The 14,361-nt window shown below is 38.6% G+C and overlaps 1 protein-coding gene across 18 annotated transcripts in view; it reads left to right on the top strand.

The window, feature by feature from the left end:
* The window catches only part of DTNA (dystrobrevin alpha), a 267,832-nt gene extending 253,471 nt beyond the window's left edge, over nucleotides 1-14,361 (top strand). For all 18 annotated transcript variants that reach the window (XM_060775262.2, XM_060775250.2, XM_060775249.2 and 15 more), the window contains 6 exons: nucleotides 3,073-3,232; nucleotides 5,437-5,526; nucleotides 8,402-8,570; nucleotides 9,306-9,438; nucleotides 11,114-11,161; nucleotides 14,233-14,361. In XM_060775262.2, coding sequence (XP_060631245.1) covers nucleotides 3,073-3,232; nucleotides 5,437-5,526; nucleotides 8,402-8,570; nucleotides 9,306-9,438; nucleotides 11,114-11,131 — 570 coding nt within the window. In that variant the 3' untranslated portion in view covers nucleotides 11,132-11,161; nucleotides 14,233-14,361. The remainder of the gene's footprint in view (nucleotides 1-3,072; nucleotides 3,233-5,436; nucleotides 5,527-8,401; nucleotides 8,571-9,305; nucleotides 9,439-11,113; nucleotides 11,162-14,232) is intronic.

The following is a 14,361-nucleotide window of genomic DNA, read 5'->3' as shown; positions in this document are numbered from 1 at the left end:
ATAAGTCTGTGTTGCATTATTGCTCTTCCTTAATGGGAGATACTATATACTTGTCAATATATAATATTCCTTTCCTTTTTTAGTTACAGGGTGTGGCCTTGCTAAATGATAAAGGAGGAATATTGCATGGCTTAAATGCTAGGTCTTAAGGGGCCTTGGCTGCTCCCTTGTGTTTAGCTATGGGCACTAAAGCAGCAACAAGGAGGCCATTGTACCTCCAGCCAATGACTGGTAGCATTCAGATGAATTCACTAAATATGTTTTAAATCTCTGGAAAATCAGGAAGATTATTATCATTCCAAATGTTTCCCAGTCTGGGACTCAAGGGAGCTTCCAAGCAGGAACATCTAGACAATTTTCATCTCACAATAGATAAAAATGTAATTAAGCCATCAATCAATTTAAAAGCAAAACCACAACAATGAAGAACATCCTGAGTAGTCCATCTTCAAAGGGTTGTTGTAGGTTTTCGGGCTGTGTGGCCATGTTCTAGAAGCATTCTTTCCTGACGTTTCACCTGCATCTCTGGCAGACATCCTCAGAGGATGTGAGGTCCTCACAACCTCTGAGGATGCCTGCCATAGAAGCAGGTGAAACATCAGGAGATAATGCTTCTAGAACATGGCCATACAGGCTGAAGAACCTACAATAACCCAGTGATACTGTTCATGAAAGCCTTTGACAATACATCCTCAAAGCCCTGACAAAATAAAAGGCCTACGATAGCAAGGAGGGTCTGAATTTAGTTTCTCAGGGAAGAAAGCTCAAAAACCTGGAGACTGTCACCCAAAAGGCCCTTTCCTATATTCCCCTTTGAGAAAGTCTCAAGACATTGGTAGGACCATATATGGGCAAATAATCCTTTAGGCATTACTATAACTGCAGCAAACTCTTTTCGGACCTTAGTATTGCAACTACAACAGTGATTTTCCTTAAGTACATTTCCAAGATGAAAGGGTCCTACGCCAGGAAAGGTGGCTTCAGGGAAACGGCTGTAGTTTTTGACAAGTTTAAGGCAGTGGTGCTTTGAAGAAGTTTCAAGCTGTACAAACAGGGGTGTTTTCCCACTGTAAGTCTATTAATAAATGCACATGGCTTCCTATTAAATGGAAAATATATTTTGATTACAGATTCCTATCTCAGTAGTCATTGGATAGTGTGTGCATGACCTTAGAGCAGGTTTGCCAAAAATGCAGCTCATCAACTAAATATGGTAATCTAGTTGGAGCTCTCAATATGCAATTGCTTCTGTCTATCTGTCTATCTGAGGGTTTCAATATAGGATTGACTTGTCAAAGAAGCATGCCTGTGAAAGTATAGGATATCTGCATGCTCTTGGGAGTGTTTTGTCAATTTTTGCTTCTAACTATCTACTCCATACTTCTATTTATATGAACAGTTTACCCATTTTTTGCTGCTTTGAACCATAATTCTCAAGGCAGTAGTTCACATCAGTCAATGCTCCAGACACACTGAATCACATTATAATAATATAATAGAAGGCATGCATGATATAGTAGACTTCAACTACAAAATTGTAGATTTTAATTGAACATTAGATGAAGAAGGAAACCATGTTAACACTTAAGGGTGAGGGGGTTTTTTTCTACCTTATTTATTTATTTATTTATTTATTTGCTTGCAGTATTTATATTCTGCCATTCTCACCCCGCAGGGGACTCAGGGGGATTACAATGCACATATACATGGCAAACATTCAGTGCTCAATTCTGGCCACAGGGGGAGCTGCCGCTTCACCATCCACTTGTGACACCGAGTCCTTGATGGAGTACTTCTTCATTCTTACGCACACTGTTGGAAGGTTTCGTGGTGTCATAAATTAGTTAAATTAGTCTCGCCACATAAAGCGGTACCTAAATTTCCTACTTGACAGATGCAACTTTCGGGCTGCATATGTTGACAGCAAGCTAGTCTATTAATGGTCTGGAGTTCACTCCAATCTGGGCTGGCTTCAAACTCATGAGGAGACTAGATTTGGTAGCTTAGAACAGTTCTTCTCCAGCTATCTAATGTGTCAAGGACCAATACACATTTTTGCCCATTGTCTTTCCTGGAAATTTTCTGTTGACTGGAAGCTGATGGCTTATGGGGCTAACACCAGTAAAGGGACAGCCCCTTTAAGCAGCATTGGCCTACAGCATCTTCCATCTCTATGGTTCTGTCTTAGGAACATGGTTTTCACAGGAGAGTTGCTCCAGTCATTTTGGTTATCATTTTCTGCACCATTTCCACTTCTCTATTAATTCATAGTGTGGCGACCAGAACTATGTGCAATGTTCCACAGATGACTGCATCATAGATAGTGTTACAGTAGTGATTATGTTATCTTCAGTTCTTTTTCTAATGACCTGAATTAATGATCCCATAAGTATTTGCATTTTTTACAGCTGCTCTGCATGATGTTGAAATGTTCACTACATTGTCTGCGAGAGTAAGGCGAGGCAGTTGCCTCCAGCAAAATTTCCATCAACATATATATGAAACTGAGGTTTTTTCCCCTGTAAGACACATGACTTTATACTTGCTTACATTTAATCATATCCATTCTTTAGATGCTCCTTCCACATGTTCTGGAGCAGTTCACTATCTTTACTTTTTTGGATTTTCCTCACCCTCTCTATATTTATTCATCTCCCCCCCCCCCCCCCATTGTTATTCTCACCTCTCTCCACACTTTTCTATCTCCTCACCACTTTTGCATCCCACACAGTCTAGGAAAAGTCTTGGATTTCTACATGCACTACTAAAATTATACACCTTGAAAAAATGCAATAAACATAATGATTTAATAATTGTTCACATTTGAATCTTGAGTCTTTGATATATTTATTCCCCTTTCCAACATGATTCACCTCCTCTTTTATGAGTGTGTAGTATTAGCCTTATTAACTAGCAAACAGAGGCCTTTGCTTTCCATCAGGATGATTCTGGTCTTCAGCATGGCATTGGTATTGTCTGACTTTTTGCACAGGAGAAATATAAGAGGAAATGGGAGCCTTAGAGTACTATCTCTTGCAAGTCATGTTTAACCATTTGTATTCTGTTTTCTAGACCCAAGGGGCAGGCTCTCCGCGTTCATCTCCCAGCCATACCATCAGTCGACCAATTCCAATGCCCATCAGATCTGCATCTGCCTGTTCAACTCCAGCACACACACCTCAGGACTCTCTGACAGGTGTAGGGGGAGATGTGCAAGAAGCTTTTGCACAAGGTAAGTTATAAAATTGTTCTCTTGTTATACTGGTTGCATTTCAAACAAACATGGTATGCATGCCCATCATGATCCAACTTAAAATACCGATAGGGTTTAGGGACCTGATAAAGGCTTATGGGAGTCGGAATTCAGCCTCATCTGGAGAGACACATGATTCCCACCCATAACCAAAGGCAGGCTCTCCTCCTATACCAGTCAGACAGCTCAGCTCCTTCCCAGGCTACATCTCCCAATATCCTTACCCCTTTGCTAGGCTGGCTGGGGATGATGAGAATTGCAGTTTAACAAGAAGGCTGGCCCATCTGACTAATTAGGAGAACCATGAGTTGAAGCCCAGATAAATCTAAGGCTTATGAGAGTTGAAGCCCAACCAGGTGTGGGGCTGATAGGAGTTGCAGCCAGACAGATATGGGGCTGATGGGAGTCAAAGCCACCCAGATGTGAGGTCAATGGGAATCACAACTGGCCAGATGTGGGGCTGATGGGAGTTGCAGCCAATTAGCTGTAGGGTTTTGTAAAAAGTCCCATTATACAGGTTTGCATTTTCTGGGACCATTCATAAAATATAAAAACAAACCATGAGTATTTCTAATAAATAGCATTGCAAAATGCCTAACCCAGGCTACACCAAGTATATACACTAGTAACAATGCACATGAGGCTAAGATGCTTCATTATGCCACCCACAAAAAGCTACCTTTTCAGCCTGGAGTGCCACAGCCAAAGGGGTTCCAAGATGCTGCAGATCACAACACTGGGGAATGACCTTTTCAGCACTCTCTCAGTTGCAGAGGGCATTGAGTACAAAGGGCTAAAGAGATCCCTCAGGGTCTTGCTGAAGATGCTTCTCTAAGTGAATCACACAACTAGGAGAACACTGTTGATTTCATTTCCTAGTGCCCTGATCTGCAGCACCTTTAAACACTCCAGTTGGGGGCTCCACCTTGCTTGTTATTCATTGTCATATCCTTTTATGTCAACTCTCATGGGGTTTTCTTGGCAAGATTTATTCAGAGAAGGTTTACAGTGGCTTTCCTCTGGTTGACCTGTGACAGAGGTCATCTGGTAAATTCCTATGGCCATGTTGGGTTTCAAACTTTAGTCTCCCATGGTCCTAGTTCAACACTCAGACCACAATACCACAGTGGTTGTCACTGCCTGGCTTATGGGGAAACATTTTGGGTCACATCTAGTACTAACTATAAATATGAATCCTAAATATATATATGAATCCTAAAAGTTACACAATTGTAAGTTTGGCTTACAATCTTGTAACTACTCAACAGGATACCAACTGTTAATCTTTATTGTGCCAGAATACTGGGGGGTTTTGCCGAGTGGGGGAGTGGAGTAAAACAATTTGGAAAGTTGATTGAAGCTCTTTGATCTGAAATGAAAGCCATAAGATGTCACTTAACCTAATAAACCAGACTTTCACCATTATCTTTAATGGGCAGAGCATCCTTTATTAATTAAGTGTACAGAAAGATGCATTGTCCTCCTTAACATTTGCAATGATGCCTTTTCATAATGCATTACATTGTGTGGTGATTTTTATACAAGCTGTTGAAATATCTGGAGACTGCTTCATCTCAATCCAGTTTCCTATAGAAGGGGAGGACAACATCTGTTCAACAGAGGCTTATCGTTTGGACCTCTCCCCAGAGCCCATACTAGCAAAGAGAAGAGATTTCATTCCCAATTTTTAAAGGATTGATTGAACTCCATCCTTGGGATTTGGCCAGCATCTGTAGGCATCAGCACAGAGCACTTCTCTTCTGATCCCTCTTCCTTGTATGAGTAAGTGGGAAGAGCAGCAATAATACTGGTTTCTTGAGTTAAGAACCAGCTGGATCTCCTTCACACAATGATACCCCCTGACATTATCCAGCCTTATGGAGTAAGTCCAATTAACAATCTCATAAATACTAAACAGGATGCCAGCCGAAGTATTGCAATCTAATACAAAACAAGTGCAGGAAGAAGATGCAGCTGAGTTTCTAAGAAATCCAACAAATTTGAGACTTGAAGATTTTCACATCCCTGTCAAAGCTTACGTTACTAGACCAGCAAAGGAACTCAGTCATGTTTTTCTACTTGCTGTGTTGAGCATGTTCTAGGTTGTTAACCTTGCATAGATTAAGAAGAATCTTAACACATTCTCTGCTAAAAATATTGAGTGCTCTGCTTTTTTGTCTTAGGCACAAGGAGGAATTTAAGAAATGACTTGCTGGTGGCAGCAGATTCTATCACCAACACTATGTCTTCTCTGGTGAAAGAACTAAACTCAGGTTTGATTATTTAAAATATAAGTACACTGCTATAGTAATACTAGATAGATAGATAGATAGATAGATAGATAGATAGTAGGGCTGGGCGGTTTCGTTTCGTTAATTCGTAATTCGTTAATAATTCGTTAATTTTTTCAATTACAAAACGATAACGAACCATTCTGGAGCAATTATTAAAAAAACGAATTTTCAAAAACATTTTGTAAATGCTTCGTATTTCGATATTGTATTCGTTTCGTTATTGTTTTGAGGTCGTTTCGTTATTATTTCCGCATGTCTGGGCCAGTTTTATGGTTTAATTAGTGAAAAAAAATTATAATATCACACCAACAGTCAACAACAGAGGGAGAGGGAAGCTTCAGAAGGTTTTGGAGGTTTTTTAGCGTATTTCGTGGTCGCGTCCGCCATTAACGAATCGATTCGTTATTGTTTCGGAAATCGATTCGTTAATTATTTACCATTTACGAAATTTCGTAAATATCAAACTTTTTAAAAGGAAAATTTTGTAATTATTTTACATATCGAAACAAAAAAAACACCAAATACAAATCGATTTTAGAAACAAATTTTTCTGTTGTTACCCAGGCCTAATAGATAGATAGATAGATGATAGGTAAGTAGATAGAGACTAAAAAGGTGGCATGCAGGTATATTCTGTACTGCTTTTTAAAGATATAGAAATACCAGCTTACCAGAGCAACCAGTTCATATGTTAAGACTTTTCTGCTGAGAGTCTACTCCAAACATTTCCATATCAGAGCTGCATTATATGATTATAGAAGCGAGAAGCTTCTTTTTAGTGTCACCCCAGCTTTGGAATATTTTCCCTAAAATATTAATTAAAAAACCATTGTCTAATGTAATTATATGAGATAGATATAGCTATATGCTCAGCAGTGGCATGCAGCTATATCCAATATAGGTCCTCCGTGGGTCCCTATATTTCAGGGTCCTATGGAGGAACTCAGAGACATCTCAGAGGTTATCTGTCACTTGTTTCCAGATATAAGAATAAAACTGAGCACTTCTCTACCTTTCCCTTTGCTCTCTACAAGCCAGAGAATGCTCATGAGTGATGTGCCTTTCAATCCAGGATCTTGTCCTATATATCCAATTTTAGGTCAGAATCAGTGTTGTGGGGGTTGGGTTTGAATGGGGGAGAGGATACAGTTTGCATGATTCTTACCCATGTGTAAAATTGTAAAGCCAATTGTAGTTAATAAACATATTATTGTCAAGTGGTTGTAGAGGCAGACATGCATATATTTGCTATTTACAATAGATAGTGCTGTAGTCAGGTCCACTGTATTCAGTATAGTTTATATGCAAGGAAACATGTCTTATGGAATTTTACTGGAAGTAAACTAAATTGTCTTAGTGTTAAATGAGCTTGCATAGGCCAGTGTTGCAGCTCTAGTTGTAATGGGCAGTCAAACTGACTAAAAAGAAGAAATTACTCGAGTACTTTGTTGCTCCCCTTAGAATGAAATAAGGTGTAATGGGAAAACTGAAGAGAAATAAAGAAAAGAGTTTGTTCACGTAAAATTCAAATATTATTACCAGGCACTAGCATTGTTGTTATGTGCTCTGGAGTTTCTAAGCAATCCACATTACTCCTTTGGAATGTCTTGCTGTAATTTGTCTGCAGATGTCTGTAGAAATAAATGTTACATTTAGACATTTACAATACATTTCCCTTTCTGTATCAGTCCACACTTCAAAATAAAATATGCCAGTAAACAAAACAAAAAACAATGTCTAATTTTTAACATATTCAGTGCCAGGCATCTGTTTATACAATCATTGTGTGTTCCTGTAATTGAAATTTTTATTGCTGTTTTGTTTTTATTATGACTGTGGGGTTTTTATTTAGTTTAATTTAGTTGTAATGGTTGTGAAATTTTATTACATTACCTTTCTTTAAAAAGTTATTTATGTATAAGAATGCTCTGAAATTCCTTCTGCTGAAGGTTGATATAGAAAAATGATATATAAAATGAACATTCGTTCATTCAATAAATAAAATGTCCTGCAATTTTATTGAAGTTGCTTAACCAAACACAGGTTATCTGTAATTATAAAATCACAAATTGTCCACAAAGGTGACTGAGCTAATGACACCTTTGCTTTCTGATGGTTCAACATACACAAACTTTATTTCATGCACAAAGTTATTTGAAATATTCTATAAAATTATCTTCAAGCTATGTGTCTAAGGTGTGCATGAAATATAAATGAATGTCCTCTTTAGATTGGGTCCCATCCCCAAAATAACTCATTATGTATGTATTTGCAACTACAGATATTCCTAAATCTTGAAAAACTCTCAAAAACCCAAAACACATCTGCTGCCAAGCATATTTGGATAGGGGTTAGTAAATGTAAGACATTCAATGTATAGACTTTTTGTGAGAGCATGATCATTGCTAGTATTCTTCATGGCCATGCATTTCTCTTCCTTTCTGCTTGCACAGACCTTCTTCTGAGTCCAATTCTGAATCAAATGGTTTAATCAGGAATCACTCTTGCATGGTATACTGGAGGACAAACCTGTGGGTTGAATCTTAAACCATGCTCCCAAGTGGATCTCACTGGAGTCCATTCAAATCTATTTAGTGTCTCGATCTGTAAAAGGGAAATGAAATGCAGAACAAGGACATCAATTTGTTGCAGTGCTTTAAAAATCCACTTGACAAATAATCTATGTGGACATTACAGGAATGAAACAGCTCTATAGTTGAAATTTTATATATATCACTTTATTTTGAGCCATCTCAGATTATACTAAACTCACTCTATGCTTAAAAAAACAGGAGAAAAACATTCCAGAATACATGTAACCATAATATCGTCATCCCCACCTTTCTTCCCACAGAAGTTGGAAGCGAAACAGAGAGTAATGTGGATTCTGAGTTTGGTCGGACTCATTTTGATGACCTTGTCCCATCACCCACTTCCGAAAAGGCTTTCCTTGCGCAGATCCAGGCCCGGAAGCCAGGCTACCTTCACAGTGCAGCTGCCACTGGAACCATTCGCAGCGATATGTGGGTACCCTCCCACACGGTCTTGCTCCTTTTTTTTCTTTCTTTCTTCCTTGTTACACATTACATATTCCCTTTTGTCTTCGGTAAAATATCTGACACAAAGCAATAATGTTATGCTCATGCAAAATTGAGTAGTTCTCTTAACTAAAGAATAGCCTATGAATAGTAATGATGTATTGTTCTTTACTCCCATTTTTAAAATGTCCATATAAGGAGAAAGCTAGGAACTTCATGAAGTGCTAGTTTACTGCATATAGGAGCATGCTTATTTTTGCATAGGAAAGGATTCACGTGTTCAACCTCCAGTTTTTAGTTAGATATATAGTCTAGGAAGGAACTCTTACAATTAGTTTTGCTGAAGTTGCAATTGAGCTCAGATATATATATATATATATATATATATCCTACAGTACAGATAATATTTTTTGTACATGAATATTTAAAAGGTGACATGTGAAGAATGTCACAAATGGTTAAATCAAACATTGATCTTACCTAGAGTAAGCTCATTAAATTTGATGTGATTGTTGGTTACAGCTAACTTGTTTAGTCTAGGTAGGACTGAGACTTAATTTAGCCCAATGAAATTAATAATCACTTTAATATATATAGCTAAAAGAAAAAAAGCATAAAACTGGCATTGCCTTTCACATTTATGCAGATAATACAAGCATTGTTGAGAATGTTGGTGCTTGTTTTTATTTTAGGAAGCTATTTATTAATAATTGTTTTTAGGGTTACAGAAGATGGAGATCCTTATGTTAGAGCAGATGATGAGAACTATGAAAATGATTCTGTCCGCCAGCTAGAGAATGAGCTCAAGATGGAGGAATATTTGAAACAAAAGCTTCAGGATGAAGCTTATCAGGTAAAAATGAGACAACCAAACAACATTATTAAGCTTAACTTAGACTTGACAAATTACACTGTACTAGATTGATTTTATTTCTATTGCCATCTTAAAATACATGTTTTACATGGCAATGAGGCTTCCGATTCAAAATAACACTGAGATTCACTCATTTTTTCCTTCTCTGAGTCATCAGTAAGTACTTTCTGTACTGAAATGAAAAAGGGTGCCATTAACCCTCACAAGCTGTTATTTGGTGCATCCCAAATGCTAGTAACATTCCTTGTCAAAAATGTGCTTTGTCAACAATTTTTACAGATACACAATATGGGGAGAGGTTGATTCACACATACATGTTTAGCACTTCATGGTTGTAGAGTGAAATGATTTGCATGTGTGAATGAGCCATCATAAATTTCATTTCCAAAGGTAGAACACTCATGTTGTCATGAACACAGTGCTTTTCAGTGAAGCATAGAACTGATCTCAAAAACCAAATGGGCATTATGCAGGGAAAAGACAGGCATAATTATGTGTGTCTTTTAACCCACTCTACAAGCATAGTGTCAACAAGTACCCACAATACATCTCTGGTGCTATACCCCACAGAGTTCAAAGGATTGCAACTCATGTCTGCTTACATCCCAGCATAAGAATTCCAGTAGGGATCTTGTCTATATCTACCCAGAACAAATCAAGGATTGGATTATCTCATAAGGATTGTATTCATTGGCAAAGATAGCTGTGAGCCTCATTAAATACTGTATTGTGGAGCATAATTCCAACACACACACTGAGTAATTTTAACAATGAGAATATGTGTGTTATTTCACTACATACAGTAGAGTCTCTCTTATCTGACATAAAAATGGTGGCAGAATGTCAGATAAATGAAAATGTTGGATAATACGGAGTCTCCTACTGTTACCTGTCCAACGCACCACTAGACACCTAGAATACTAACAACAGGGACTCAAAGGGTTAAGGCAAGGCAAGGACTAGAGTGGCCCAGCAGGAAGTGCCAGGAAGCGGAAGATGAGCGTGGAAATCACAGAGCGAAGGAGGGAGGACACATCCACTTCTGGTCCTGCCTCTTTTCCCCCTTTCCTCCTCCCTCCTTGTCTTGCCTTTTTCACTTATTGGGAATGGAGAGAGAGGTGGGGAGCGCACCTTTAATTGGGGAAATGCTGGAGGAAAATGGGGGTATCAGATAAGGGCATTGGATAAGACTGGATGTCAGATAAGCGAGACTGTATTAAAGTCTCTTTTCAAGTAGGGCTGATTGAGTCTGGTTCAGGAGGTCCTTCTATCATAATTTTGCCTAGGTACATTGGCCTAATTTTTTAAAAAAAATAACAGTTGATGTCTAGAATACACCTAAAACTATTCCAACAACAAAATCACAATCACACACATATATTGTAAAATAGAGTCAATAAAGACTTAGGAGCACAAAAATTTGGGAGAGTGAACCAAATAATATTTACATTCAGAAGAGCAAGACTTATGCTTTTCTTTCACCCCAGCCTTATTAGCTGCAGATGCTACCTTCTTCCTGCATGCTAAGTTGTTTCCTCTGTACTGTCAAGGTATGCAAACACCTTCTCACCTCTTTTGTATGCTGCTCTCAGCAGAATGCTACACAGATTTGGCTGCTCACATCTTCAGCTTTCACTTTCTTTTTTATTCACAGGTCAGCTTGCAAGGATGAGTAGCTATCCTTGCATCACTCTCCTTTCCAGTAAGTATTATATTATTAAAGCCTCTGGTCAGCAACTAGTTTTACTAGCAGGTCCTATTGAATGTGCATCTGTATATCTAAACATACTGCTGTCATATCCCTTATACCCTTTGTGTCTTTCTTCTCCATTTCATATACCAGAGATAAGCCATTGATACCAGGGACAATACTGTTGTTGGCATATTCTGTTGGTTGCTCTCTAGCCATTATCTTGCCATTGCTGGAGAAACAAGTGGCCAGGAACACACAGTTTTGAGTGAAAGTGGGCTGCTCCTTCACTCCTGGTTTTGTTTCTTATTTCCCCCTCTACCTGGGATACTTCAGGAAATTCAGAAAGGAAAGAAAGTGGCACATTCACAGTACACAATTGTAGCACTTTTGCACAGTACACAATTGTAGCACAATTTGGTACCACTTTAACCACTATAGCTGCATCCTGTGGAATCCTGGGATATAACCATAGAATCATAGAGTTGGAAGAGACTTCATGGGCCATCCAGTCCAACTTCCTGCCAAGAAGCAGGAAAATCGCATTCAAAGCACCCCCAACAGATGGCCATCTAGCCTCTATTTAAAAGCCTCCAAAGAAAGAGCCTCCACAACACTCTGGGCAGAGAGTTCCACTTCTGAACAGCTATCACAGTTAGGAAGTTCTTCCTCAAGGTGGAATCTCCTTTCCCGTAGTTTGAAGCCATTGTTCCGTATTCTAGTCTCCAGGGCAATAACTTTGCTCCCTCCTTCCTATGACTGCCCCTCACATATTTATACAGGGCTATCATGTCTCCTCTCAGTCTTCTCTTCTGCGGGCTAAACAGGCCCAGCTCTTTAAGCCACTCTTCATAGGGCTTGTTCTCCAGAACCTTTATCATTTTAGTCGCCCTCCACTGGACACATTCCAGCCCAGGATTGGACACAGCATTCCAGGTGTGGTCTGACCAAGGCAGAATAGAGGGGTAGCATGACTTCCCTGGATCTAGACATTATCCTCCTATTGATGCAGGCCAAAATCCCATTGGCTTTTTTAGTTGTCTCGTCACATTACTGGCTCATGTTTAACTTGTTGTCCACAAGGACTCCCAGATCTTTTTCACACATATTGCTCTCAAGCTAGACATCCCTCATTCTGAATCTTTGCACTTCATTTTTTCTGCCTAATGTATGGGATATGGAGTTTATGGTGACACCAGAGAATTCAAAATAGCTCAAAAAGTTGGGTTCTGTGGGATCCCAAGACTCCATAGAATGGAGTCAAGGCACTGAGAAATTGCTGTAACTGCATTGTGTGAAATATCATATTTTTATTTTATAATAGTCCCATTTTTGCTTTCCCCCCCCCCTAAAAAAAGGGGGTGCAACTATTTTGATGAAAAATTGCCTAATATTTGTCGGGTTTGGGTTTTTATATATATATATATATATATATATATATATATATATATATATATATCTTACTCCAAGAGATAATGAGGAGAAAGAGGAGAGGAAAAACTGAGATATACAGCTCTGTCTGCGTTTTTTATGCTTCATACTTACTGGCTATAGGGAAAGAGTTTTTTTCCCAAGGAAGGAGGGAGGATTAATGTGACAATAGATTATGTTTCTTTAAACATAATCTAAAACATATAAGCAGTTTCATAATTAATTGGATGTATTAAATAATCAACTCATGTGTCATCCATACTTCTCACAAAGATCATATATTGTAAATGCTTGCTTTTATTTCTGTTGCAATTGAGCAGCAATCTGGAGAAAAATGCATATTTTACTGGTAGCTTGCATTGATGATCCTGTTAACATAAAATTGTAGCCACAGGATACCAATGTGCACTTTCTGTACCTTTGTTCTAAAATAATTCTCACAGAAGAAATTATTTAAAATCTTAGCAAATGCAATTGTTCTTATTTGGGCTTTGCCAAATTTAATACATAAACCTATACTCTGAATACAACCCCATTAGATCCTTCTTATTGTTTTTTACAATGAGTTATGGTGAGTTGTATACCAACTACACATTGGTATTTATTTGAAAACATTTTATAAGTAATAGATTGGTTGAATACCAGTAAATTTAATAGATTGGTTGAATACCAGTAAATTGTTTACTTGTACTTCACTTTTACTTGAATCCACTTTACTTGAATCCACTTTAAATCCAGTTTCTGCCTCCTGCAGAATTCTAGGGTTTGAAGTTTAGTGAGACTGTTAAAAGCTCCTCCCTAAACTACAAACCCCAGAATTCTCTAGGAAGCAGCAACCGGATTTAAAGTGGATTCATTCTCTAGTGTGATGAGGTAAAAAGGGGTTCTAATCCCTCTCAAAGACAACATTCATTACATCCTGCTGTATCTTTAGAGACTCAAGTAGAAACATCTCTCACTAGCTTAGGCTGGGATGTCCACTGCAACCACCTCCTGAATAATGAAGATCTGGGCATAGTCATCCATTTCCTAAGTAATACTCCTCTTGTCCAACCAAAATGCATTATATGGGTTGTTACAGGGTGGAACTAAAACCAACACACTTAATGTACAGTATGTTTGAATATGCAGTGATGTGCCTTCAGGACATTTGATCAGGGCTGTAGTATAGGTTTTACACCATTTTTCCCTCCTAATATACAGTGTTCCCTTGCTACTTCGCAGTTCGCTTTATGCGGGCTCTCTGTTTTGTGGGTTTTTGAAAATATTAAAAATATAAAATATTTACATCCAGTGGAAGTGCAGCGGGGAAGGCCTGCCTCCCTGGCCTGCTGCTGCTGCCTGCTAGGGGCTGCGGAGGCCAGAGAGGCAGGAGGCAGGATGCACCCTCAGGATGGGCCGGGAGGTGGGTAAGGAAGTGCGGTTAAGAAAATAATATATAAAATATATAAAATAATGTATAAATATCAAAAATAATATAGCTTCACTACTTTGCAGATTTTCACTTATCGTGGGTGGTCCTGGAATGGAACCCCCACAATATGTGAGGGAACACTGTGTATATATATAACATGATATACAAGCCTGACAGTGTGTCCTTGTAGATTGTGACCGCGGCTGCCGTCAAAATTCTGTTAAATATTTCTTGACAGGAAAGCTGCAGTCAAACGGACAACGAAAGTGATGTAAGAACAGATGAGGAGGAGAGCTGCACCCATATGGATGACAGAGATAAGATGGCTGCCAACTTCACTGAAGAAGTGAAACAAGTGCAGCTCCTC

Source organism: Anolis sagrei, chromosome 4, assembly GCF_037176765.1.
Source record: "Anolis sagrei isolate rAnoSag1 chromosome 4, rAnoSag1.mat, whole genome shotgun sequence".
In the NCBI taxonomy this organism is placed as follows: domain Eukaryota; kingdom Metazoa; phylum Chordata; class Lepidosauria; order Squamata; family Dactyloidae; genus Anolis; species Anolis sagrei.
This window is presented reverse-complemented; position numbering and strand designations above follow the sequence as displayed.